This window comes from Microcebus murinus, chromosome 1, assembly GCF_040939455.1.
Source record: "Microcebus murinus isolate Inina chromosome 1, M.murinus_Inina_mat1.0, whole genome shotgun sequence".
Lineage (NCBI taxonomy): Eukaryota > Metazoa > Chordata > Mammalia > Primates > Cheirogaleidae > Microcebus > Microcebus murinus.
In genome coordinates, this window is record NC_134104.1 from 2,226,268 (window position 1) to 2,254,260 (window position 27,993).

At 61.7% G+C, this 27,993-nt stretch overlaps 1 protein-coding gene across 1 annotated transcript; it reads right to left on the bottom strand.

The window, feature by feature from the left end:
• Positions 1 to 2,202: 2,202 nt before the first annotated feature.
• PDXK (pyridoxal kinase) lies at positions 2,203 to 27,939 on the bottom strand. The gene is made up of 11 exons (XM_012779081.3): positions 27,682 to 27,939; positions 17,088 to 17,142; positions 13,766 to 13,870; positions 12,072 to 12,155; positions 10,183 to 10,229; positions 8,996 to 9,081; positions 8,064 to 8,109; positions 6,311 to 6,422; positions 5,273 to 5,409; positions 3,015 to 3,081; positions 2,203 to 2,751 (listed from the first exon to the last, which is right to left on the bottom strand). The coding sequence occupies exons 1-11, from the start codon at positions 27,766 to 27,768 to the stop codon at positions 2,639 to 2,641; spliced, it is 939 nt and encodes a 312-aa protein (XP_012634535.1). The 5' UTR covers positions 27,769 to 27,939; the 3' UTR covers positions 2,203 to 2,638.
• Positions 27,940 to 27,993: the final 54 nt, after the last annotated feature.

Here is a 27,993-nt window from a genome sequence, read left to right on the forward strand (position 1 = left end):
GTGATGATTTAAAGTTGATTTTAAAAAGGGGTCCTGCTGCATAATTCATTCTTAGGGTCCACAGGAGGAGGCCTGGAAACCCGGATTAAGAAAGTATGACAATTCTGCACCCTGATAACAAGCGGGCGATTCTGGGCTAATACAGCTCTCATGTTAAAATACGTTATTTTGCGTGTCATCAAACCATGGAATGTAAAAACAAAGATTAATTCTAACGTGAATCCAGGCCTCGTCAAAAACCACTGCCGATGCCCGGGGCTAACCTCTCGGACGGGAAATTGTCAGTCAAGGCCACCCAGGGCCTGCGCTCAAGCCAGCGGCCGAGTGTGCCCACGTGGCGGTGAGCCCGGGACAGCAAGGATGGCACCATCACCGTGGCCAGACGGCCGCGCCTGGGGGGGCAGAACGTGGGACGCCGCCTTCCCGTGGAGCCGGCGTTCTTTCTACAAAAGCCCCGGGCCTGCGCTCTCGGAAACCCCCCGATTTCCTGCTGCCTAACCACGTGGCTCGGCCTCGGCCTCTCCTGGTCTTGTCTGTGCAGCCCAAGGAAACACAAGAGGAAGTTTCGGGCTGCGCCAGGCAGTCCCCGATCTGACATTCTTCCCCGTGCACGGCACAGGGAAGTGCAAGAATTAAAGCCACGTGGGGACCCAGCCTCTGCAGTGGGATGCAGAGCCGGGATCCAGCGTGTTTGCCAGAGCACGTGCCCCCACGTCAGCCCGCTGCACACACAGGATGAGGGCCCCGCACCCGACACCGTGTTTTCAGGCTGAGTTTTTCACCGTCTCATTGAAGAGAGACACGTTTAGGCTCTCTCCCTAGTCCTGCACCGGCTCTTGATATGAAAAAGGGGGGAACAAAAAAGCTTTGCTCACGGCTGGCAACGTGGCACGAGCCGTAGTCTCCAATTGGCAGTGACGGCATTTCCAGTTAAGGGCCCCACAAAGGCCGAGGGCCCGTGACTCTGGCTGGTCCCTGTGCTCACCTGCGGGGGAGGCCACTTCCCTGCCGGGCTCTGGCCACAGCGTCCTCCTTCCTGCTGGTCTGGGGTGGCCCTGCAGGGACCAGCGGCCCCGGGGCTCAGAGGTGCCTAAGGTCTCCGACTCGCCGGCCCTGGCGGCGGTGGCCAGACACCAGGGCGGGCCCGCGCACAGCTGCCAGGGCGCACTGACGCACGGGCGTGAATGAAGGCAAAGAGGGCAAGACAGAGTGGAGGGCAGCTAGCTCCACGTGGACCAGCAACTCTTCATTTTAGGGCACTTTCCAATGAGAATGCACAACTGCTGAGCCAGTCTTTCTGGAAGACACTGGAACTGCGTTAGAAGAGGGTGCAGTCTCTGGAGGAGGCCTGCCCGTGGGGCATGCAGTGGGGGTACCCCCGGGAGTGCCCACTTTCCGGAAGCCACACGGGCTCCCACTTCCTGCAGTCTCCCTGTTTCTCTCCAGGCTGTGGGTTCCCCAGAGATGCAAACCTCTGCACCCCCAGAACCGGGGTGTAGGGATGGGGGAGGGGTGTTGAGATCAAGGCAGGTTGAGATGGGCACCCCCACCTGCGGCCACACCTAGGGGGGACCCCAAACTCCGGGCAAAGTGGGGCCAGGGAAGTCACCCCCGAGCAGTGGACAACTGGACTTGTGTTGGAGCTGGCCTTTGCCGTCCTGGCCTGCCCACGGGGTCTGCGAGCTGCAACCCCAACCCCCATGCCAACTCCCTCCCTGGGAGGGCAGAGAGCTGCAGCTGACCCAGAACGCAGAGCGGAGCACGGGGGACAAGTGCACTCTGTCCTCTGTCCCTGTCTGCACACACGCACTGTGGCTCCACGCACTGTCGCCAGCAGTATGCGGCAAACACTCGGTGCTTAACCTGTCACTCCACAATTAGGTGAGTTCCACAAGGAACCTGACAAGTGTGGTGCTTTTCCCAGAACCTCACAAGCTGCCCGCAGCCCAGCCGCGACCCTCATCCCGGCAGCATCCCCTCCCCAGGCTCAGCAGGTGCGCAAGGCCAGGCACCCGTGCGCTGCAGGGGGTGCCACTGGGACCCTTGGGGACCAGCTCGACTATGCGGGCCCTGGCCGGGTCCCTGCCCAGGCGCCCACAGCACCTGAGCAGGTTCACAGGCAAACAGCAAGAGACCCGAAACGCCCGGGGACCTAGCGAGCAGCAAGTGAAGGAACAGAAACTCTGACGCAGGAACAATGAGTAAGATCAGAATGGCAATGACGATATTTGGCGTATTCTCCCAGATGCCAATGGCCGAAACCCCACCGCTCACAGACGCAAACACACAAGCCACCTGAGCCTCGGCAAGAGGCTTCTGCCCGGCAGCGGTGGCCCCCGAGAGGTTCCCCCGGGGTGGGGGCCTCGCGTGCCCCCTGCCCACCACGCAGGACGTCCCCAGACGGCAATCGGGGACGGGTCTCCCAGGCCCGGGCGGCTTGGGGGAGGGGAGGGATCGCTTTGCTTCTCTTTACAAAGCGCGACCGGTGGGTTTCACGGGGGAGACCGGCTGATGCTGGACACTCAGGAATGAAAAAATGTCAAGTCTCGGTCATGACTCTAAGGCAGACGCTACATTTTTCACAGGGACAAGAACGGAGACACCAACACGCTGTGCGTCGCGGGCGGGCACGCCAGGTTCACAGCACCGTGGCCTGGACGACGATTTCCGGGTCCTCGATGTCCTTTTTGCTCTGGACCATCCTCAGCTCCAGCTGGGCCGGGTTGGGCCTCAGTCCTTCCCCAGCTTGGACTGCAGGACAAACCAAGGACGGGGGCCCCTGAGTTTCTGTCCCCACCACCTGGGCGAGCCCTCCTCGGCCCGGGGCACGTCCCCAGTCCCCGTTCCAGAAGCTCCGCGCCACCACCGGATCCCAGGGGCCAAGGCCAGCTGGGTTGCAGCGACCCCTTCATGCAGGAGCCACCCGTCACAGCCTCGCAGCGAGCAAGTGACGTCCCCTCTCTCCCGCCCACTTCGGGGGCACACGGGCCACGTGGGCTGCCCGGCTGGCGTACCTCTCGCGCACTGGATGGTCCTCTGCAGGACGTGGTGCATGGCTGACACCGTCTTCTCACAGGCCACCTGCAGGGAGGAGACGCGCTGTGGCCCACCTGGGCTCCCAGGTGCTCATCGCTGCCCGGAGGGGATTTCCAGGAGACATAAAGACCGGCCGCCCCACCCTCTGAGCCGCCGGTGAGCCTCCACCAGCTCCCGTGCTCCAAACCCTGCGTGGCTGGCGGCTGCTCCACCCGCCAGGCACCCCCGGGAGAGCTGGGCAGTGCCCACTGTTCTAACCACCAGCTCCCGCGAGTGGCTGCCTCTCGCCCTCCATTGCCTGGAGGTAGCAGGTGCCTGACAAGAGCCCCTGGAATTAATTAGTTACAAAGAACCGACAATGGGACCGGGCGAGGTGGCTCACACCTGCAATCCTAGCACTATGGGAGGCCAAGGCTGGAGGATCGCTCAAGGTCAGGAGTTCAAAACCAGCCTGAGCAAAAGCAAGAGCAAGACCCTGTTTCTACTATAAATAGAAACAAATTAATTGGCCAACTAATATATATAGAAAAAATTAGCCGGGCATGGTGGCGCATGCCTGTAGTCCCAGCTACTCAGGAGGCTGAGGAAGGAGGATTGTTAGAGCCCAGGAGGTTGAGGTTGCTGTGAGCTAGGCTGACGCCACGGCACTCACTCTAGCCTGGGCAACAAAGCGAGACTCTGTCTTGGAAAAAAAAAAAACAACTGACAGGAAAGAGCCGCTGCCCCAAACTCAGCCAAAGCATCACTCACAGTGTCTCAAAGTCAAAAGCTTAAGGCGTGCAGCAGTGCTGGGGGACCCCGGAACCTGCTCCCAGCTTCATAACCCTAGACTGCGCAAATGTCTGGCCTTGGAGCCGCTTCTCGGCCTGCGCTGGGCACCAGCTGGCAGGTTCCCGCCACCCTGCACCAAATGAGGCTCCCGCTGCTGCCAATTAAACAGGGCAGGCCGGCCCCCCTGCACCCGAGAGGACACGGGCGGGGGTGGGACCGGGAGGGGCCACACAATCCCGTGAGGAGTTCGGGGTCGGCCTCGGGCCTGTCCCTCGGGAGGGGAACCAGGGGCCAGAGACTCAGCCCGACTGACTTGCTGGGGAGGGCGTGCCTGCCCCCCAGGGGAATGCAGGCCCTGGAGGAGCCTGTCAAAGACAGCGGGAGGTGGGGGGCAATTCCAGATCCTGACGCCCCGACTCTCCCTTCCCCGCTTCACCTGTGGCCCAGGTGGAGCAGGTGTCCCTTCCTCCTCCTCCTGCCTCTCCTGCACGCCTGCCCCGCCCATGCTCCAAAGGGACGGCAGCCTCCCCCTCCCCCGCTGTGCCTGAGCCCACCATGCCGCACATGGGACACAAGGGCAGCGTGGCTGAGTGAGCCCCAGGGCTGGGGACTGCGGTGAAAGAGGACACACCCGCTGGCCAGCTGGTGGGGGCTCGGACAAGAGCAATCTGACAACCCAACTTGTCTGCACACAGGGCAGAAGGTGGCCAGTGAACCAAGTGACGTGGCTGCAATGAGACTCCCAGTCCCCGCCGAGCCTCGGGCTCAACCACCTAGGGCGGGAGAAAGGCCCCTGACACCCCATTTACCAAACCAGCCTAGCAACGGATCCGCTCTGCCCAGCAGTGCCGGGCAAGGCGCCGGGTCTCCGTGCAAGCGCAGGGAGCAGGGGGACAGACGCGGGGCGACCCACGGGAAGATGATCTGCACGCCAGTCTGCCCCTGGGCCTCCCGGCCCTGAAGCCAGCGTCCTGGCTCTCAGACCCTCAAGTCCCTGTAGCGGTCGCGTGTCGGGAAACACGCCGTACGGGCTGCTCTTCCAGGAGCGGCTCAGGTCACCAGGGATGCCACAGCTTGGCACACTCACAGCCACGCATTTGTGCAGTCTGGGGTTACCAGGAGCAGGTTCTGGGGCTCCCCCAGCACTGCTGCGCCCCCTAAGCCTCTCGCCAATGCCAGGCGGCCACACCTGAGCCAGGCTGGGACTCGGTGTGTCCTGCACCCGTCCTCCCACGAGAGCCCCTGCAGGCGGCGCCCTGACTATCCCACTCCCCACGTGCGGGCGGGAGGGAGGGAGCCACGGTGACGGGGTCTGACTCTGGAGCCCACGGCCCGGTCGACGCCCTCCCTGCCGGCGCTGGGGCCAGCCCTTCCTGCTCAGCCTGGTCCCTCCCGTCCCCCCACCATTGTGACCAGCTCCCCGGGGCACAGGAGCGGCCTCGGGGGGAGCGAGCGCGTCACTGACCTTTAGATTGTTGGGGTGCTTGTGTGTCCACGCCAGGAGCATGGCGGCAAAGAGGTCCCCGGTGCCCACGAAGACGGCGTCCACCTTGTGAATGTCCATCCGGATGCGCTCGGTCCCCACGGAGCCGTCAGGCCTCCCTGCGGGGACAGGACGGCAAGGCTACTGGGACCCGGGACTTGCTGCCGGCAGCAGTGCCCTCCCGTCCCTGCTCTTCTCGGCACCGTGGCAGGGAGGCCACACGGGCAGAGCTCGGGGCCTGGTCCAGCGCCCACAGCTCCGAGTGTGTGTGGTGACCCCACCCCCTTCCGAGGGACACAGTGACAGGCTGGAACCTCAGGGGGCCGCGTGGTCAGGATGGCCGGGGGACACCACGCAGCTCCCCAAGACAGCAGCAAGGGCGTGAAGCTCCAGGAACCGCCTAGACATGCTGAGGAGTGCAGGTGTATGGTGTGTGGGTGGGTACGTGTGCGTGCGTGTGCAGGTGTGCGCGAGGCGCTCTGTGCCCACAGGCAGAGTGCGAGGCACGGAGGCTGCACACAGGACTGCTCTCAGTGGCCCGGGGGGGTAAACCTGGGGTCAGTCGCCTTCTGTCCAGAGACAAAGAACCCAGGTGGTGGATGAACCCTCCAACGATCAGCGGGGCCCCGCAGCCGTGAACCCAGTGAGGTCAGGGCCGGGGACCGGCTCTATGGAGGCCTGTGCACGGGGACGGGGAAGCCGGTTGCAGCCCGTCCGCTCAGCGTTACCAGGCGGTCCAGGGCGTCTCACCTGACCCCTGAGAGCCGAGAGTGGGGGCGCCACCCTGGGGCTGCTGGCTGGGCTGTGGAGCCAGGGGGAGCCCTGCCAGCACCCCAGGACCCCCAGGTTTCAGAAGCCCCTCCCGATCCTGCCTGTGTGTGGCCTTCCTCGTGGCTAGCAGGACTTGCTGAAGGAGATGTAGCTTTCGTTCTGCAGGACCCGAGACGTTCTGGAAGCCCCCAAGGACCCTGAGTGGGCAGGACCAGGGACGCCACGGCACGGGCGGGGGGAGGCACTTACGTGTCCGCTGGCTGCCCAGCGCGATCAGGTAGTCGCTGCCCCGGGGGGACGGCAGGTCGGAGCTGGTGATGACCACCGTGTCGGGGCCCATGGCGTGCAGCACGTCCATCACCTGCGGGCACGGGAGCGTCAGCGCCACCCTTCCCACAGACACCCTCACACACAGATACGCCTCGCACCCCACATACCTCACACACACACAGACACACAGACACGCCTCGCACCCCACATACCTCACACTCACACACACACACACAGATTCGCCTCCCACCCCACATACCTCACACACACACACACAGATACGCCTCACACCCCACATACCTCACACACACACACACACACAGATACGCCTCCCACCCCACATACCTCACACACACACACACACACACAGATACGCCTCACACCCCACATACCTCACACACACACACACACACACAGATACGCCTCACACCCCACATACCTCACACACACACACACACACAGATACGCCTCACACCCCACATACCTCACACACACACACACACAGATACGCCTCACACCCCACATACCTCACACACACACACACACACAGATACGCCTCACACCCCACATACCTCACACACACACACACACACACACAGATACGCCTCACACCCCACATACCTCACACACACACACACAGATACGCCTCACACCCCACATACCTCACACACACACACACACAGATACGCCTCACACCCCACATACCTCACACACACACACACAGATACGCCTCACACCCCACATACCTCACACACACACACACACAGATACGCCTCACACCCCACATACCTCACACACACACACACACACATACGCCTCACACCCCACATACCTCACACACACATACACCTCACACCCCACATACCTCACACACACACACACATACGCCTCACACCCCACATACCTCACACACACACACACAGATATGCCTCACACCCCACATACCTCACACACACACATACACCTCACACCCCACATACCTCACACACACACACAGATACGCCTCACACCCCACACACCTCACACACACACACGCCACACACCCTATACACACACCCCTATGCCTCACCCCCCACACACCACACACCCCTCACACAACATCCCCTACATACACATACACATATACCTCACATTCCACATACCTCATGCACACACATGCCATACACCTCACACAAACACCCCCCACACACATACACATATATACGCCTCACACCTCCCATAGCTCATGCACACACATGCCACACAGCCCACATACCTCACACACACACACCCCTCACACAAATACCCCCCTACACACATACGCCTCACACCTCACATACCTCATGCACACACACCACACACCCCCCACACACACCCCTCACACAAACACCCCCTACACACACATATACACACCCACACATACACCTCACACCCCCGCATACCTCACGCACACACAAACCACACACCCCTCACACAAACACCCCCACACACGCCTCACACCCCTCACACATACACATAACATACACACACACGCCACACAAACACACATACCCCTCATAAACACTCTACATACACACACCCCCCTCACATGTACTACAAGCATACACCCACACCCCTCCCTCATACACGGACTCACACCACATGACACACACACACACACACACACACGCGCGCGGTGTCCATGGCCATCCAGCCGCCTGGCTCCCGGCGGAAGAGAGCCCGCCCGCCCCGCCCGGGCCTGCGCGGTCCTTACCGCCAGCGCCTCTTCCTGGCTGTGGATCTTCCGGCCGCTCAGCAACCTGAGAGACAGGCGGGACGCGGTGATCCCTCTGCGTGTGACACCCCAAAGCCACGGCCACCCTGGCCACCCCCCACAGGGAACCGTCCAGGACCATCGCGGGCAGGGCCAATGTGACGTGCAGGTGGGCGGGAGCTCTGAGTGTGAGCGTGAGCTGTCACACGTGACAGGTCTGGGGGTTCCAGACCGTGGTTAGCGTCTACCCGTGACAGCGGTGAGGAGTGGTGGCACACGCCCCGGTTACCGTGCCCCAGCGTGGTGCCCACCGGCACTCCTGGCCCTCGAGGCGAGACGTCACCCCGTGTTTGGCCGGGCCCAGGTCCCGGAGTCCCAGGCCCCTGCCTGGGACGGGGGCGGAGGCAGCGGGGCCCGTCCCAAGCGTGCTAAGCTCGCGCGCTAGGGCGCCGGGGCTCTCCCTGGGGTCCGAGTCCCCAGTCGGTGGGTGGCTCACACGCCCAAAGGCCTTCCGGAATGTGACACGGGCGGGCGGGCCCAGCACACCCTCCTGACCCCGTGGACAGGTCTGGGTGGCGGCTCTGCGTCCCGAGGCCTTCCCAGCCGCGTGTGCCCTCGGCTCCCCAGGTGTCCCTCCCCCGCCTCTCCCAGAGGGCCTGCTGTTCCGGAAAACCACCGATGGCAACACAGTTGTCCCCATCACCTGCTGCTGCCACCACTAAAAGCGAGGCCTGGGCCCCAGGACTCGGGTGGGCAGGGGCTTCCCCTCCTCAGGGCCACCCCCACCCCACCCCACCCCAGTACCAGGCCAGGGCTCCACCCTGGTGGCCTGAACAGGCAGCCCCCAGGGCAGACGTGGAGACGTTTCCAGCACGTTCCCTGCAGCTCTGCCCGTTGGGGGTCTGGCGGTTCAGCCATTCGAAATCACTCACTCTGCCTCGAACTGGTTGGGGGTTATGATGTCCGCAACCGGCACGACCTTCTCTCTGTACACTGGAAGCAGGTCCTCCGGGACGTACTGGGGACGGGGGAGACAGGGAATCAGGGAATGGGGCCGGCGCATGCTCGGGAAGGGCGCCAGAGGGCACGCGCCCAAACCCTGCCCGGGGCCCGGACGCTCGGCGTGGAGCTGGGCGGTGAGCACTCCAGGCCAGCCGGAGCCGGGAGCCCAGAGGGCCCCGACGGGTCCTGCAGGGAGGTTCAAGGGGCTGGGAGGAGGAGGAGGAGGAGGAGGTCCCAGGCTCACAGTCTGAAGGACCAGGGACTGGACCACGAAGGAAGGAAGGAGGGAGAAACTGGAAAACCCCGATTTTAGCTAGGCAGGCCCGACACACTCCTCTTAACCTGGTGGAGAAACTTCAGACGCAGGTTTGCTGCCCGTCTGGGCCTAACAGACGGGCACTTGGGCCACATGCAGGCCGCCTAGCACATTTATCCGGCCCGCCAGGTATTTTTGCTGCCACTGCCTGTCCTGCTTAGCAGCCGACTGGTCCCGGGCCCACAGTGTGCACTCTCCAACGGTCTGAGGGACGGTGAACTGGCCCCCTGTTTAAAACGTTTGAGGACCCCTGCACTAACTCATGTTTAGGCTGAGTCCGTGGCTGCTTCAGCGCTACAGCTTAGTAGCTACGCTGGGAACAACGGCCGCACAGCCTGAAATATTTGCTAACTACCTGGCCCTTTACGAGAGGTTCCCCGAACCTCGTGTCTCCCTCCCGACAAGGCCGAGCCTGTGCCCGGAGGGGCGTCTTGCCGAGGCCCACCCTTACAGAGGGGCCTCTCCGCCCAACTCACACGGCCCTGCCACGGGGCTTGCATGGAACTCGCTCTCGCTGTGAGCCTGGGGCCCCGTGAGACATACGTAAAATCTTACTTGCCGGTGTTCTTACCGTCACAATTAATATTGACAATTTAATTCTAAAAATGTGCATTCAATGAATAGAAATCAATAGATTTCATTTTTTTGTTTCTGTTTACCTTGATGTTACACTTGGGGGTTTTTATTCTATTTTCGTAATAAAACACGGTGGCCCCAAGGAAAAGTTTCTGATTGTTTTGTGTCAGTCACTGTGTTAAAGGAAGAGCCAAGCTCCAAGGTCACACTGGGGACGTGACTCACCATCGACCCTTCGCCATTCCACTTGTCGCCCATGACCGGGTCACACACTGCGGGGACACAAGGCATCTTATCAGCAAAGCCGAAGCTGATGAGTGACAGACTGTCAGTGTTTCTTTCTTTTTTAATTTTTTTTTTTTTTTGAGACAGGGTCTCACTCTGTCGCTCTGGCCAGAGTGCCGTGGTGTCATCCCAGCTCACGGCAGCCTCCAACTCCTGGGCTCCAGCGACCCTCCTGCCTCCCGAGTAGCTGGGACTACAGGTGCGCACCACCACACCTGGCTAATTTTTTGTTTCTACTTGTAGTTGCTTGGCTAATTTTTTTCTGTTTTTAGTAGAGCCTAAAGGGTCTCGCTCTTGCTCAGGCTGGTCTCAAGTTCCTGATCTCAAGTGATCCTCCAGCCTTGGCCCAGGATTACAGGAGTTGTGATTTAATTCTTTAACATGGCAACAAGATACATAACATAAGCTTGGCCATTTTAACCATTTTCAGCTGCACAGTTCAGGGGCCTAACGTACACTCACACTGCTGTGCAGCCATCACCCCACCCATCTCCCAAACCTTTCTATCGCCCAAACTGAAACTCTGCCCCGATTCAATACTAACTCCCCATCCCCCCTCCAGCCCCTGGTGCCCTCTAGGCTACTGTGGGTCACATGGCAACTGCTGTGTTTAACTTGTTGGGGAGACACCAGCCTGTTTCCATGGCAGCTGCACGGTTTGACACTCCCACCAACAATGCACACGGGTTCCAGTCTCTCCACCCTGTTGTCAATGCTTGTTACTTCCCATTTTGGGGGATATAGCCATCCTAGCTGGTATGATACAGCATCTTAACATTTTGAACTTCCTGTACACATTAAAGTACAACCAAAAGCTTGGGGAAAAGCGTGGCCTTCCGTTTTTATTTCTCCTGTAACCTGGCGCTTTGAATTTCTTTGTCCAAGATGACTCCATGCTCTAGTTAATTTCAACTTCATTTATGATCCCTTGCAGCTTTTTCTTTTTTTTTTTTGAGACAGAGTCTCACTTTGTTGCCCAGGCTAGAGTGCTGTGGGGTCAGCCTAGCTCACAGCAACCTCCAACTCCTGGGCTCAAGCAATCCTCCTGCCTCAGCCTCCCGAGTAACTGGGACTACAGGCATGTGCCACCATGCCTGGCTCATTTTTTCTGTATGCTTTTATAGTTGGCCAATTAATTTATTTCTATTTTTAGTAGAGACAGGGTCTCGTTCTTGCTTAGGCTGGTTTCAAACTCCTGACCTTGAGCAATCCACCAGCCTCGGCCTCCCAGAGTGCTAGGATTATAGGTGTGAGCCACCTCGCCCGGCCCCTTGCAGCTTTTTCATGAGTGACACAGACAGTGCCCCTCTCATCACCCAAGCGAGACCGGCAGCCCCTTCCCTCCTCCTGCCTTGCGCACATCCAATCCAGGCCTCACGCCGTCTGCCCGACAAGCACATTCCCTTCTGAACAGTCCCCAGCGGGCAGACAGCGTGCTGAGTCGCCCTGCCAGTGCGTGCGGGCACCGTGCACCCCAGGAGACCACACCCAGGAAGGGAACTCGTCTGCAAAGTGGCTGGTGTTGCCTCTTCTCAAGGCCGTCCTATGCAGACACCCCGAGGCTGGGACCCCACGGTGCCCGAGCACCCCCAGGCCGTCACAGCCACAGGGCTCCTGAGCACATTCCTGACCCTGCCTCCCGCCCACACCTGCATGAGATACCAGGTTCACCTTGGAAGTGTTTCTAAGCGCCCCCGAGGGCAGGACACGAAGGACAGGGCGTTGATTAGAAAGGGGCTGCACTGTCCCTTCCCGGGGCTCCCAGGCCAGCCCCGCTCAAGAAGGTGACAGGCCAGGGCCGCCTGGCCTGGCCTGGGGCCCACACCTACCATACACGAGCCTGGAGTTCTGCTGCTTCAGCTCCTGCACGATGTCTACCACCATGCCCAGGAATGACTTGTCCCTTGTGTAACCTGCGGGGGGGGGGGGAGACCAGGTCACCCTGGGAAACGGGGTACGCACTGACCCACGGCAGCAATGGGAGGAACAGACAGCAGCAAGCCGCTCGGGCACGGAGAGTGGGTGTGGGGGCCTGGGACCCAGCAGGTGGGTCCAGGCGAGGGTCTCCCCAGGTCTGTAGTCACAGGGGGAAGATCATCTCAGTGTCCCAAAGAACACTGAGTTTTAAAGGAATGGACCGATGGGTTACAGGTGTATTCATACTGTGGTTCCCCGAAAATACAACAGGGTCTTATGTTTATTTTTCCTCAAGAAGACACCCTAGGGCTTATTTTCAGGGATGTGTTTTTTTTTTTTTTTTTTGAGTACGGTACAACAATCTACATTTATTCAAATATAGTTATCTTCTTCTGGAACATCATCATCACTCTCCAAACCCTGAATCCCATCCTGAATTTCTTGTGACTCTATTTCCCTTAGAACCATTGGCCCCGATCTCTCCTGTCGAGCACAAGAGCTCTCACGGGGCAGATGAGAAGGGCCGCTCATCTTCTTTACTGCCCTGCGACGAAATGCATGGGTTGTGCAGATACACTGCGTAGCCACGCCCATCGATAGGTCTTTATTTTCCGGGTAGGGCTTCTATTGCACAAATGCTTAGAAATCCTACTAGGGCTTATTTTATGGGTAGGTCTTATTTTCGGGGAAACACGGTAATTGTTTCCTTTTTCTATAATTTCCATTTTCGTTTTTCTTTCTTTCTTTTCTTTTTTTGGGTAGAGAGGTCTTGCTGTTGCCCAGGTTGGTCTTGTACTCCTGGCCTCAAGCAATTCTCCCACCTAGGCCTCCCAAAGTGCTGGGATTACAGGTGTGAGCCACCGCGCCTGGCCTATTTTCCATTTTCTTTTCTTTTCTTTTTTTCCTTGTTTTTGTTGAGACAGAGTCTTACTCTGTTGCCCTGGGTAGAGTGCCGTAGCCATCAATGTAGCTCACTGCAACCTCCAACTCCTGGGCTCTAAGCGATCCTCCTGCCTCAGCCTCCCAGGTGGTTGGGACTACAGGCATATACCACCGTGGCCAGCTGGGTTTTTTTTTTTTCCCCTTTCTTTTTGGTAGAGATGGGGTCTCGCTCTTCTTTGGGCTGGTATGGAACTCCTGAGATCAAACTATCCTATTGCCTCAGCCTCTCGGAGTGCTGGGATTACAGGCGTGAGACACCGTGCCCAGCCTATTTTCCATTTTCAGTAATTATTATATGTCATTTATAGCCATTTATAAAAATTCAAATTGTTATTTTTTTTTAAACCAGGAAGCTGACAAAGGGAACCAATGCACCAGGTGTCGATGTGTCACCTGCCTAAGTATTTCACCTGCGACCCCTCCTGCCCCAAGGCAGCATTCCCAGCAGCCCACCTGGGCCCTCTCCCAGGTACTGGAGCCCCAGGGTGGCACGGGAGTGGGGCTGATTTGGCTAGGACAGTCGTCATTGGCCCAGCGGGCATGGAACGGCCCTAAGACACGCAGAATCCCTCCTGAAGGAGGCAGGGCACGGGGCGAGCCTGGGATGGGGGTGCTCTGGGCCTGAGCCCACCACAGGCCCCTGAGTCCGGGCCCCGGACCTCACCTGTGAGCACGTAGTCATACTTGTTCACGTGGTTCAGCTTCAGGCCCTCGTACAGCTCGTGGAGCTCGCCCGAGTTCAGCACCTGGCCCTTCCAGTGCGCGTAGCCTGCGGGCAGAGCAGACCGCTCGGCGTGTGCCTGGCTCAGCCTGGCGCCCGCCCGCACTGCCCAGGACACCTGGGGGACAGCCCTTGCTCAGGGGCTGGCGCCAGGCTTGAATGAGATCACCCAGACGTGGTGCTGTGGCAGGTCCGTGGGGGGCCTCAAAGCCCCCGAAAGGAGAAAGGACACCCGCTTCCCCACTGCTGGGGGCCTCATCGCTGCCGCCAGCAGTGCCCAGCTTCCGAGGCCGGTTCCCGCCGGAATGGGTCCAGCACAGGCACTCGGATCCCAGCCCGGCCTGCAGCCGCCCCGGGACCTGGGTCCTGACGGGTCCTCTGTCCAACTCACCCGACTTACAGAGAACAGAGGCCAAGCGAGCAGTTCCTCTGGCAGCCCAGGGGGTAGGGGGGCCGGTATCCCCCTCCCACCCCAGCCCACCAGGGGGTCCTGGCCAGGACTCCCTGTGTGTGTCCCTCACCGGCACCTGTCCCCAGCGCTCTCGGGCCCTGAGGCTCCCTGTGTGCACACTGGCCACTCCTCCGCTGCGAGGACCATGGAGCCTAGCAGTGGTCCCCTGCCACCCGCCCCCCGTGCCGTGCCCCCCCCACATTCCAGGAGCCACGTGCAGGCCCTTCCCGCTGCCCGCAGGCCTGGGAGCTGGGGGTGGAAGCTCCGGAAACCCTGTGCAGGCGCCACCGAAGCTCGTGGCTCTCCTGCCCGGCTGCCCTGTGGGGGAAGCAGCCCCAGGTTTGGAAACTGAGGCGGGTGTGGTGCGACCCGTGGGGGCTGGAGGTGGGGAAGTGCAGACATAGGTCGCCGGCCGGAGGCAGGGAGGCCGCCCGCACTACAGACTCAAGGCCGCATACCCGCTCCGTCTCTGGGAGTCTGGAATCCCGGCACGTCCAGGCGGAAGGCGCCTGCGTGTCCAGCCCCAGGAATGGCCCAGGGCACGGAGCCTCCGAGGACACCACCGAGGCGTGCCATCCCAGCTGCTTGCTGGGGGACCAGGCGCAACCTGGGAGACCCCCCAACTCCTGGGTGTATCGTGCACAGAAACGGCAACACGTGCACAGAAACGTGCAGACAGATGTGCGCAGCAGCACGGTTCACAGTGCCGGGAAGTGGCAGCCACCCAGATGTCCCCAGGGCCACCTGCTGACCAGGGCACGCGAGTTTGTGGGCGAACTCGAATATCAGTCATGCGCGGTGTGAGCTGTGTCCCGGGCACGCGCAGTAGGGCCGCGTGGTGAAAGGAGCACAGGACGGGGCCTTATCAGACGGCCCACGCAGCGCGGCCCTGGGCCACGGCGCTGGGCAGTGGGGGCGCACGGCGTGGGCAGCGTGGGCAGCGTGTCCTTCCTGCCCAGGGGCTGGCCGCGCTGAAGGCCCCCAGGGCCAGCACCGTAAAGAACAAGGCGCCTCCAGCTCCTCTGTGAAAACATCCAGCACTTCCTGGTCTGCAGCCCAGGACGCGGAACAGAGCGTTCCTGTCCTGCTCCGTGGGCGGCAGGCCTGCTCCAGCCTGGGCTGGGGAGGGCGGGGGCAGACTGGGGGCCTCGAGTCTCGTCCCAGCTACAGCTCCCATGGCTCCTAGGAGGCAGGGGCGGGTTTCAGACCCACCAGCCTCACTTCCCGGCAGCACAGTGCAGGCAGGCTCCGGGAGAACCAGGTGAAAGGGGCCCCAGAGGCGGCCTGGGGCGGGGCCACCCCGGAAGCCCCCTGATGAGCCTGCGCAGACCCTGACCCGGCACCTGTGGGCCAGGTGCAGAAGCCCCAGCCACAGATGGGGCTGCCCGGAGGTCCCCAACGAGGCCGGCCTGCACGGCATGGGGGCGAGGCTAGAGGGGCAGCTCTTCTGCATGCTGGGGGCTCTCCCAGGAGCCACAAAGGTGGGCCCCACTGGAAGGGGAGCCCCCACCCCTGTAACCCTGCTCTGTACTTTAGGGGCTCCCAAGCTCTTGGGGGCCTGGTCTGCACCTGCCCCTTCTGGGGCAGGCCTTTCTGTCTCTGACCCCGCAGGACGCCAGTCTACCACCCTCTGAGAAGCTTTCGGGGAGCTCTGAGGGCCCCTCCCCCCATCCTGGACGGGGAGGGCAGCTGATCACAGCACCACGCAATGCCCAGAAATAAAGTTAATCCCCCATTCGCCGTCCAAGCCTGTTTGGCTCATTTTACTGAAAAATAAATTGGGAGGGATCAACAGCCAAGACCAACACGTGGTCTCAGGGAGGGTCCAGGGGGGCTAAGCTTGCTGGGACTTCTCCAAATCCCATGGCACCCCCCACGCACAGCGAGCGAGGACAGGAGAGGAGGGCTCTCGGTGACCCTGGGCCATGCCATCTGAGCCGGGCACCTAATTCTTTCCTCTCGATTTGTGACGAACGCCCTCCCCAAGGAAGATGGCATCCAGGAGAATCACAGACGTCCTTCCTGAGCGGGAGGGCCGAGGCCCCACCTGCAAATGCTGCTGGCGCCCTGCTGGCTGCTTCCGGGACGTTCTGTGCCCTGGGGTTCCAGCTGGGCTCCGCGGCGAATTCAGGAGGGGTGATAAGTGGAGTGTTTCAAAGAACCGAATGGCTTTGTTCTCCCGCCACCGGGACAGTGTGGGGTGGAGCAGATGCCAGGCACCTCCTCGGGTCCCCAGGCATGGGGCAGTGGGGACCTGGGCCCTGCTCCTGACACTCAGGGCCTCCGGAGGACAGCGACCCTCACCCTCGACCGTGAGCCTGCGGGATCCTCGGAGTCCCGAGCGCCCAGACAGACCCATGCAAGCTCCCCCCTGCAGCACCGATGTCGGCAGAGAGATGGGGAACCACCTACACGTCCACCAGCTGAAGGATCACTCGGGGCAGCCTCCTCCCGCGCCCAGGCATCACCCTGGCGGGCCGGGGTGAACAGGCGAGACACGCGGCAGACGACGGCAGCAACACAGCCATGTCCGAGCATTTTGTGTGATCTACCCAGCGAGCTCTTGAGACCTTAGGTGGGTGCCAGGACCGGCGTCCCTTCTCAGAGAAGGGAACTGAGCCTGCCTGGGTAACACGGCTCCAAAGCAGCCGGCGCTGCACTGTGCGGCCAGGCAGACCCGGGCCCCGCGCTCCGACGTGCTGCGCAAAGAGCATCACCTTGGGGCTCCGTTTCCCTTCCACGCGGGGGTGCCGCCCCAGGGCCACTTCCCGGACCCCACTCAGCTCTGTGCGGCCGCCAGGACCAGTGCCTTACCTGTGTGGTTGGAGAACTGGACGGAGTTCACGGCGTCGATCTCGAAGCCCAGCACCTGCAAGACACAGGAGGAGCAGGTGTGGGACAGCCAGGTCCGGGGTCCCGTTAACCCACAGCAAGCAGGTGCCCAGAAGAGGGGCGCGACCGAGGCAGGGCTGGTGTGGGGTCCCCCAGGCTCAGGCTGCGGGAGGCACAGTGTGGGGAGCAGGAGGCTCTCCCGGGCCAGACTCGACTCGTGCTAGAGATGGGCACCAACCAGACCTCAGGATGGAGACCCGGTGGCCGCTGCCCAGCCTGCCGGAACTCAACGGAGAAGCGCTTGCCGGTTCATTCTGAAAATTCCACCGGCGTGCCTGTCCGGACGCTGCACAAGGGCTGCGTGGCCATGTTCGCCGTGCAAACGTGCGTTCCGGCCCCCGCCCCGAGGGAGCTGGCCCCCGCCTCCCTCTGCACCTGCTCGAGGCTGTGCATATGAGGGCCAGAGAGGGAGGGGGACGGGACCCAAGGGGAGTAGTGGCCGTGTGGCCGCCCTCCAGACCTCCAGGCAGTGGCTCGGGTGTCCTCAGCATCTCCTGTGTGCAGACAACCTCCCAAACATTTTTCTTCTCCACCTGAACCACCGCCCACCCTCCGAGCCCCACCTTAGCATTCAGACACAGGTGGGGGGGGCGGGGGTCTCTGGTGGGAGCAGTCAGGGGAGCAGCTGCCCCTGGAGGAGGGGGTGGGGCAGGGCTTCTGGGTGGTGGTCACGCTGTGGCCATTCACTGAGCTCTGTGCTTATCATCTGCATTCACCAGGGCCTCTCTTGGTGAATACTTTTAAGCCCAGTGTTATCACTAAAATAACAAAACAAAAATTAGCAGCCTCCCTAAACCAAAAGAGTTAAAATCGGCACTTTGCAAATTCCTGATTCCTCGGCCTCCTATTCACAGACAGTTTGCAGTCTTCCAAATCCCTTAAAATTCTAATCAACTCAGAAAAAACAAGATTTTAGGCAGCAATGACACAAATCCTGAAAATCCTGCCAAAATATTCTGCCCCACTGCTTCTGGGTGTGTAGATAATTAATCCCTAGGGGCTGGCAAAGGTATCTGGGAACGAAGTTGCTATTTTCTGCTTTTAAATGAGAGAGAGAGAGAGTGCTAAGCCCCTGGGCTGGCTTCTCCATTTCAAACACCGCTATCAAAAAAGCAGCTTGTCAATCGACTTTCCAGAGTGCACCTACCGAATGGAAGTGCCACTCGGAAGACAAGACGACCCTGGCACACTGGCGGGAGGAGAGCCCAGACCGGAGCCCGTGGACTCCAGAGAACAGAGTTTCCTGGTGTCAAACTCATCCTCCAGCCAAGCTCACCCCCCTTGTGTTCGGCCCTGTCACTCGGGGCCAGGACTCTGGAAACCGCACCCCTGCAGGGCCAGGAGGGAGGGGAGAAACTGGAAGGGTAGGGAAGGAGCCGGCTCCGGCCAGGCTCTGCCCTGGCAGCGTTCCTCTTTCCTGGGCTCTTCTTCTCTGGGCAGTGACAGCTCCTTCCCACAGTGGCAGCTGAATCTGCTCTGTGGCTTTCCACCACTCGCAGGAGTCCTCTTCACAGCCCCCAAAGACCCCTGAGCACAGGTCAGCTGGGACCACCCCCCCGCCCCGCTCTAAGTTCTAATGACCCAACCTCTTTCTTCCCTTTCATCCACGGTCAGCTGCCTAAGGCAGGCGCCTCCTTCCTGGTATCTTCCACTTCTCTTTTTCTAAGAGACGAGCTCTCGCTCTGTCACCCAGGCTGGAGTGCAGTGGCTCGATCACAGCTGGCTGCAACCTCCAACTCCTGGGCTCAAGCGATCCTCCCGCCTCAGCCTCCTGGGTAGCTGGGACTACGGGTGGGCACCACCACGCCTGGCTGATTTTTAAATTTTCTTTGTAGAGCCAGGGTCTCCATACGTTGCTCAGGCTGGTCTTGAACTCCCGGCCTCAGTGATCCTCCTGCATCAGCCTCCCAAAGTGCCGGGATTACACATGTTCCCTTCTGTCTTCTCCTTTCTCCCGATACCTGGCTTAACAACTGTCTCTTACTAAGCTGTGTCCACGTGACTGCTCTGGTTCACGTTTCAAGGCTGGACCCCGTCTGATAGACCCCAACATGGCGAGCAGCTGGATCCTCCCCAGCGCTCACCTCCCGCCCAGGTTGCAGGGCAGACCAGGTGCCTGGCCTGGACACCCTGTGGATGAGCCACCTCAAATGGGAACAGAGCAGGGTGCCCCGGAGCCCTGCTGACCATCAGGACCACCTTGGCCCACTTTACGGGGAGCTGCTGGATGTGCCATCTTGGGGGAGAGAAACACTTTATTTTATTTTTTTGAGACGGAGTCTCACTCTGTTGCCCGGGCTAGAGTGCTGTGGCATGAGCCTTGCTCACAGCAACCTCAGACTCCTGGGCTCAAGCGATCCTCCTGCCTCAGCCTCCCGAGTAGCTGGGACTACAGGCATGCGCCACCATGCCCGGCTAACTATTTCTATATATTTTTAGTCATCCAGATAATTTATTTCTATTTTTAGTAGAGACAGGGTCTGGCTCTTGCTCAGGCTGGTTTCAAACTTTTGATCGATCCTCCCACCTCGGCCTCCCAGAGTGCTAGGAGGATTACAGGTGTGAGGCACCACGCCCAGCCGAAACACCTTGTTTTATGGCAAACCTCCCTCCCAAAATTGACGGTGGGGGTCCCGTGGCAGGGAGACTTCTGAGAGTGACCTTCGGTGGCCCTCAGTCACCCTGCACACCCCCTGGAGTGTGGGCGGAACCTGTGACTGCTCTCTCCCCCAAGGTGACGGTGACACTGTTGTCCAGAGGGTGGCCGGCCCCACGACAGGGCAGGCAGGCGTGAGGTCAGTGTCACACTCGGCCAGAGTCCAAACCCGAGTAGCGGAACTGACACAGACGACAGCAAAGCAAACACAACAAACACTCCACCTCCCGACGTCCCCGTTAGCCTGCTGCAGCCGTCCGAGCTCTCGGGCCAGGCGTCCCGGGATCCGTCTGGTGGACACGCATGACGGGGCCCACCTGCCCTGCTGGCTCACACTCGGCCCCCTGGACACTGGTGGTGCATGCTGTGCATTGCCCCTACCCCCCGCAGCACGCTGTCACCCGGCCTCTCCCGGTGCCCCATGGCGGCCATCAGCACAGGCAGGCCAGCGTGACCCCAGCACGCTACACTCCTGTGACATCTGCACTGGCCCGGTGCCACCGCTCTGCCCTGCCCCTGGACGTGCACTCCCCACCCGACCTCCAGACAAACCCTCCAAATCCAGGCTTTCGGGGGGCTGCTGCTGTCCGGGGGTGATGTGCAGCGGCCCCCGCTGCATGTCTGCGACCACGGCCCGACGCCCCCACCCAGCCTCATCCCACCCTCCCGTGGATTCCTCGCTGGGGCTGCAGGGCCACCGGCCACGCTCCGAACCCCCAAAGCTCGGAACCTCCGCCTTGTCAGCCTCCCTCGCTCAACTCTGCCCTTCTCTTAGCCTCCAGGACCCCGCTGGAAGCCTTGCCCTCTTGGCCTTGCTGCGGCGCTCCAGGCCGTGGGTGGGATTCTTAGGGTTGGGGCTCCCCGTCTTCCCACGTGCCTCTGATGGACGCCGGCCCTGGCCCAGGCCCCTGGCCTCACTGGGGAACCCACTCCCGGCACGGAACAGACCGGCGTCTCGGCCGGAGAGCCTGGTGGGCAGAGCTGCTGCTCACCACCCAGCAAGCCACCACTCGCCGCTGTCACTGCGTAAGGGGAACTAACGCCGGGCTGAGAAGCGCCCTGCAGGTCACGGCCAAAGCCAAAGAGGGGCTTTGCCTGTCAACGCACATCGGGGACTCCCCGACCTGCTGGAGGAAGAGACACGCAGACCCGTGGTCCGAACAATCCCAGGCAGAGCCTGGGCTGGGGCTTGGCTGAGAGGTGGCTCCAGCTTCTTCCCCGCCCCCACTGGCAGGCCACCACCAGTGCACCTGGGGAGGGCGCTGTGAGCATTCGCTGCAGTGACAGCGTAAACAAGGACACAGAACTGCTCTCCTTCTCCACACTCCCCTCTCCCCGCCACCCACAAGGCAGGCTCGTCCTCCCAGACTCCCCTCAGTCCAGCCCTCCTCGCGGGCAGCGGTGCTGCGTGCCGGGGGTGGCTGCCTCCCGTGGGTGGCTTGCGCCCCGAGAGGCCACACGCCTGCCTGAGTTGCTGCGTCACCAGCCCACGGCTCACGGCACGAGGCAGACACAGCAAGACTCCGCTCGCTGCTGCCGCCTCTGCGGAGGCAGAGTGACTCAGAACAGCAGGAAGGGGGGAGCTCTGGAACATTCCAGTGCAGTTCTCCGCCCCAGCCAGACCCGGGCATTCCAGGGGACAGAGGGTGCCTGCTGCTTGGCATTCCAGGGGACAGAGGGTGCATTCCAGGTGTCACCTGCCCAGAGGAACCCTCACTGTGGCTCACTCAGCAAGACCTTTAGCCATTTTCACAGAAAATTACAGTTAGGAAAGGGGAAGAAGGAGCATCCCGTGACTGCTATCGTCCTGCCCGACTCTTTCCCCATCTGCCACCAGGCAGCCCCACAGCTCAGCTCAACCACCTCCCGCGCCCTCCAACCTCCGGGGTCCCCCACAGCAGCCTCCCCACCTCCCTGCTCACCCCAGTGCCCACGACCACCCTCACCTGTGTGTGCACCTGTGTGTGGGGCCCATCGCCCCAGCCCCTGCCCTGCTCATAGCACAGGGACACCCAGCCCCCCATTTCTGGGCTCCGGGTGCCAGGTGGGCCCCGCGCAGGACCCACGCACCGCCCGGCCGGGGTCTGCGGGTGCAGGGACACCAAACCCCAAGGGAAGGCAGAGCTTGGCGCTGGCTCAGAAGCGCTCGCACAGCCAGACAGCCAGGGCCGAGCGCAGAGGCTGCGAAGGTGGCACTGCTGACCCAGTGTGGCTCTTTGGCACAAGCTCTGTCCACCCGCCCCCACGGTGTGAATGCCGCCTGACCCCCGCTCCTGGGTCTCTGCCATGGGGCGACACGCGGGCAGCACCTCCCCTGCGCGCTTGTCTTTGCGTGCCGTCAGCCGGAACTCCCGCCCCTCGCACGATGCTCCCACGCACAGCAACCGGCCCCCCCTCGGGGTGGGTGGGCCAGACCTCTCTGTCCACGCGGCGGCTTTCTCGGCTTAGCCACCCACGGACAGTACAGCTCAGGTGCTTGGAGGCGGTCACAGGTTGGGAGACGGGTGGGAGGCAGAGAAGGGCCGGCCACCAGCTGCCGGAACGCAGGGGTGGCGGTGGGGGCTCCTCTTGGTGGCAGAACAGAGGCCCCGCGTGGAGCCCGGACTATAGACCGACCAGGACGGCTGTGCCGGTGGGCAGGGAGGGAGGCCAGCCCTCCTGGGCCACTCGTGCCATTTGATACTTGGTCCGTCTGAGGACGCCACCTTCCTTCCTTTCTCCTTGAGAAATCCCATCTATTCCTGTGCCTCAGTGTCACTGGTCCTGGGAGTAGAGTTGGTCGTGACACTATCTGAAAAGCACCGTGTGGGTGTGCACCAGGACACGTCACAGCCGACAGCCCCGAGCCCATCGGCGTCCCTCCTGCCCCCACCCCGTGTCACCGGAGGTGCCCGCTCTGCAGACACGCCCTCCCTGTGCAGACAGCGCTGGTTACAGCGAGCCTGTTAGGGGGACCGGGCCGTCACTTACATGACAGACAGGCCGGGGTCAGCCCACATAGCACCCTGCAGACAGCAGAGCAACGCCGAGCAACACGCGGCACACACGTGTGCATACCTGCTCAGCCATGCTCACATGCATGCCAGGACACATGCATGTACACACAAGCCCATCCACACATGTACACACATCCTACATACACACACACACGCACACACACGCACACCCACATACACATGCACAGACGTGGTCCAAGGCCAGAGGTGGGAGGGAAGGAGATCGATGGAAAAAATGGGACGAGTAAGTTTTTGCTTTTCTCAGTGACGGCCAGAGAGGAATAACAGAGACTCAGTCCCAAACTAACAGAGAGTTAGAAAAGTGAGAAACTGACCAGTTCTGCTCCTTCTTGGAGAAATACCAAACAACGCCTACGTTTCTAGGGTTGGGATACCACCTTCTGGCTCAGACCCGGGGCTGGCCGAGGCCAGAGAGACAGAGGGAGAATTCCAACTGGATGGCAGGGAAGCAAGGATACCAGTGCGGCTCGGGAGCACCAGGGGGTCCCCAAGACCCTCGGAAACTTCCCGACCCGGGCACCACGTCCGGGCGAGGCGAACGAGGGCCGCCCTGGGCAGGAGGGACGTGCGCTTCTCAGCACTGGCTTTCCAGTAGAGCTTGCAGATGCAGGTCACCTTGGAAAACGTTAAGGCAAAGACTACGTCCTTTAAAGGGCAGGGTGACGTTCTTCTAGTATCTCCTAAATCCAGCTCTGGAGAAGGCCAAGCCCCTTTCTATCTAAGCAATTCTAAGGAAAACGTAAAGATTTTCCAAAAGGCCGAGTGTTTTAACCACTTACCCGAAAGACTCCCACTACCAACACCGCATCTCTGAAGACCACCTTGCAGCTGAGGGGATGGTCAGAGGTTGGAAAGCAGGTCCTTAGCCCAAGCAAGCCACCCGGGACCCCATCGTGAGTCTAGGAGAGCCAGGGGTGACTCGCCCACGAGGTCCCCATAACTCTGTGGCTTCTGCTCCTGTCAGGAGCAGCTCGGCCCGGTGATCCGGCAGGACCCTCAACCTCTGCCCTGGATACCTTTGCCAACATCACTTGGCAGGTGGGAGTCAGAGCAGGTGTCAAAACCCACCCAGGTCCCCAGGCCAGGGGCCCAGCCCCTGTCTCTCCCTGCAGGGTGCTCGAGCCCCAGCAAAAAGGCCTGGCTCTGAGGCTCCTGTGCAGAAAAACAGAATGTCCACCGTCCCTCTTGGATGCCTGGGGTCCGCCCCTGCACCAAGGGCAAGGACAGTCAAAGAAGGAGGCTCACTGCCGGGGGCCACCAACCGAGCCGTCCTTACAGCACCTTCTAGGGGGGGGCTGTGGTCTTGTTTCCCAGTCATGGCAACACGGTATTTAAGTGGGTTTTCAGCCACGGCCCCAGGTCAGAGTCTCAGAGCCCCTGGAACCCAGCCACTTAATGCCCGATGCACGTCACGTCCTCCTGCTGCAACCTGCAGGTGTGCCCCCCCCCACCACACCTGTGCCGTCACACTCCCGCTCAGGGCCCGCAGGGGTCTGGTCTGGGGTGGCCGCTCCAGAGGCTAAGGGAAGGAGTATCGACGCTGCCAGGGTGAAGCTGCCAGCTGCCCACGTGGACGAGCCGTTGCCAGGACTGGTTCACCTGCCACGCAGGACTGTGGCGGCCGTGGACAGCACCCACTGCCACTCTCAGGAGATGCTCTCGGCTGCCCAGCGTGGAGGGGGGCACAGGCTCCTCGGCCGTGCAGCACGGAGACTCGGCTGTGCACCCCACTTCCAACAAGGACAGGCTGATGTCATCAACTTCCGGCTGGGCTGTTAGTTAAGCCCTAAATTTAGGCCACTACCAAGTTCCTCTGAAGGCTCCGTGTAACCCACAGTGGATGGACTGGTATTGCTCACCTGGGACCCTCGAACAGGACAGTGTTTGGAAAAGGGTCGTTGCAGGTGTGATTAAGTGAAAGATGCTAAGATGACACCACCCTAGATTATCCGGGTGGGCCCTGAATCCCATGACAAGTGTGCTCCTAAGAAGGAGAGAAGACACGGAGGAGAAGGCCACGTGAAGGCAGAGACTGGAGTGACGCGGCCACAAGTCAAGGAACAGCTGGGGCCACTGGGGGCTGGAAGAGGCAGCTCTGGGCAGTCCAGGAGCAGGACCCCGTCCACACCTTGACCTCAGACTTCCGGCCTCTAGACTACGAGGGGCAGACTTCTGTTGTTACAAGCCACCCGGTTCGTGGGACTTTGTATGGCAGGCCTGGCAAACTGACACCTCACCCAGAGGGGCACGTTCGTGCTTTCAACACAGCGGGCAGCAGCGGGGCTGGGAGGCTGCCCCAACGGGCCCGCAGGACGCAGGCTCGCCCATCTCCACTCCATCCGTTCCTTTTCTTCTTCTCCCACCTGGAACCCAAGCCGAAGCCCCAGACACATCACGAGAGGCCTGTCTGTGCCTGGCACAGGCCTGACCTTGCCCCCTCGCCCCTGTAGACCCCGCGCCTGGTTCTCCTTGCTCTCTGCACACCCCGACCCGCACTGCCGGACACTGCTTCTCCTGCCCACACTGGTCATGCTAACACGTCCCCTTCCGCCACTGAAATGTACCTTGGACTCGGGCCCTCAGACAAAATCCAAACACAGAGTCCAGGTTCCACTCCCTTCTCTTCAGTACAATGTTTTTCTCAGCCCCGCCCAGGGCAGGGGGGGCCGCAGAGGGAGACTGAGAGTGGTGTGCTCAGAGGGTCTTGCAGAAAGGGGGGGGGGTGGACGTCTCTGGAGTCCAGACGTGCAGGCTGCCCAGTGGGGACAGCAGGCTCCAGCTGAGCCCGGCACGACGGCCGTGAGAAACCTGGCACCCTCTGTCAACAGAGACTGTGGCTGGTTTGCAGGTGAGGCTGGGGGGAGGGGCGGGATCAGACCAGGGCCAGGCCCCTGGGCCAAGCTCCAAGACCAGGACGTCCACTCCAAGGCAGGAAGCGTGCACACCCAGGTCAGTCCCCACATGCGGCTCTCCAGCACCCCACATGCCACGCCCCCGAGGGCAGGCAATCTCGGGGCTCTTTCCAAGCAGCATTGGGGAAACCTCTGAGGCCCCCGCCGGACCTTCCATTCCCCCCACTTCTAAGCGTTCTTTCCTCATATGCAGCCCCGTGAACGAGCCTTTGCAATCCCAAGCTGCACAACGTCGATCAAAGTTAAGTCCCACCCTCCCAGCAGCTTGGGACTTGAAGGAATGTTTCCCTTGGAATTGCAGCCAGAGGCGAGACTAGCAGAGGCCCCAGCCTAAGGCTACTTTCGAGCTCTGTCCATCCTGGCCCCTCCTGTGCTCCCTGAGGCAGGTCCAAGCTGGCCCCGCCGGTGACCAACTCAATGCTTCTCCCGGTCCGTGGTGCTCAGATGTGGGGTGTGGGAGCAGAACGATGGCCTGGGGGCCCTGCGCAGCTGGGCGCCAGGGAGACCCCAGGGGAGAACAGCAGCTCCGCCCACAGGAGGCCCTGCCCCAGACAGGTCGCCAGGAGGACCCTGTTTTTGAGTAGCTGGAAGTTCAGGAACCAGGGACATTGCTGGACCCAGGGAGGGCTGAGGAAGGGAACAGTTTGCCCAAGGAAGGGAGAAAGGAGGAGTAGGAGCAGGTAGACGGGGAGCAGAGACCCGCACATTTCTGCAATCCGAGCAGCGAGCTGAAGCTGCTCTCAGAGCCAGGCCTGTCCCAGCCTCCCTGCCACTCCTGCTTCAGGAACCCTGCACCTTTCTTCCCGAGCATAACCCCACCTCGGTGACGATGACCACACAGTCTGCCTGCCTGGGGTGACCTCTCCTCCCCACACCCCAGCTAGGGGCAGCAGCTGAGCCTGGGCTAAGGGACAGGTGCAGCCTGACTGCCCCGTGCAGGGTCTGCCCCTGCTGTACCTGCTCAGGGACCAGGCCAAAGGGGGGCAAGAGGGTCCCTCCTCCTGGCAAGGCCCGCCCAGCCCTCCCGCTGCCCACAGGGCAAGGAAGTGCCCAACACCCTGGTTCTACCTCTGGCCAGCATGACACCCACTGCACCCAGGCCTCCTCCCAACCAGCCAAGGGCCACCCAGCTACAACCAGGAAGCTGTGACCCCCTTCCTAAGGACAGGTGAGACAGCAGGAGGACCTGCTGGCAAGGCAAGATAAGGCTTTCAAAGGGCAGTTCCATCAATCACAGCGAGCACAGTCCTGAGCTGTCTCTGGGGTTCTCTTCGGAGTGCACACCTGCAAGGGGTGGGGGCTTCTCTGCCAGGGGGTGCAGCACACCCTTCCCTTTGACCGCTCCCTGGAGTGGGCACGATGGCCTCACGGTCGGTGACCTTACTCAGGCCTCCTGACCCACGGGGGGAGGTACGGACCCCTATTGCCCCAGCAAGTGAACACGCAAACACCTGCGTCTACACGCCTGCCCTCGCTCCAGGCTGTCTGCGCTCCAGCGGGGCATCCCGGGGGCGACTCCTCCGTGCCCCCCAAGCCTGCCGCATTTTCTCGCCTCCTCGGAGCCCCGTCCATAGCTGGCCCGGCTGGCAGGAAGGGGCAGGGACCCGCAGGAGCCAGCGGCTGCGCCACAGCTCGTGCTCGGGAGTTCATCGTCCCTGAGCACCACCCCCACGCCGACCCTGGGACCAATCCCACCCGCAGGGGCCCACCGGGTGCTCAGCCCCGCTTCCGCCCCTGCAAACCGGGGTGGCTCAGCCCAGCGCCTGCGTCCTCGGCGCCCCGCGCACCCCGAGCGGAGGCTCGTCTCGGGTGGCCCGGGCAAGGTCACCAGCAGGCCGGCTGCGGCCACCACGCCGCGGGCCCGCACGGCGGGCGCGGGGACGCCCGGGCGCGTTACGTAAGTCCGGGCGGCGGGTCGCGGCGGCGCGTACCTGCAGCGGGAACGTGGCCGCCCGGTTGCCCACGTAGCCGCGGACGACGTGGCTCTGGATGGAGAGCACCCGGCACTCCTCCTCCATGCCGGGCCTGGCGCGGCGGCGCGGGGCCGGGCGCGGGTCACGGGCTCCGCCGCGCGCTCGGGCTCGGCTCGGCTCGGCGCGGCTGCCGCTCGGCGCAGGCGCTCGGCTCGGACGCCAGGCCGCCTCCCCCTGACCTCCGCCGGCGGCTCGCACCGAGTCCCGCGCGGCGCGGGGGCGGGCCGGGGGCGGGGACAGCCGCGCAAGCCCCGCCCCGGGAGGGGGACC

Bases quoted from the DNA above. Each gene is read 5' to 3' on its own strand.
- PDXK (XM_012779081.3), bottom strand. From the start codon at position 27,768: ATGGAGGAGGAGTGCCGGGTGCTCTCCATCCAGAGCCACGTCGTCCGC. The intron at 10,230-12,071 runs GTAGGTGTGGGC...GTGTCCCCGCAG, and splicing joins GAACTCCAGGCTCGTGTATG to TGTGTGACCCGGTCATGGGC. The intron at 6,423-8,063 runs GTAAGGACCGCG...CCGTGCCCGCAG, and splicing joins GCCAGGAAGAGGCGCTGGCG to GTGATGGACGTGCTGCACGC.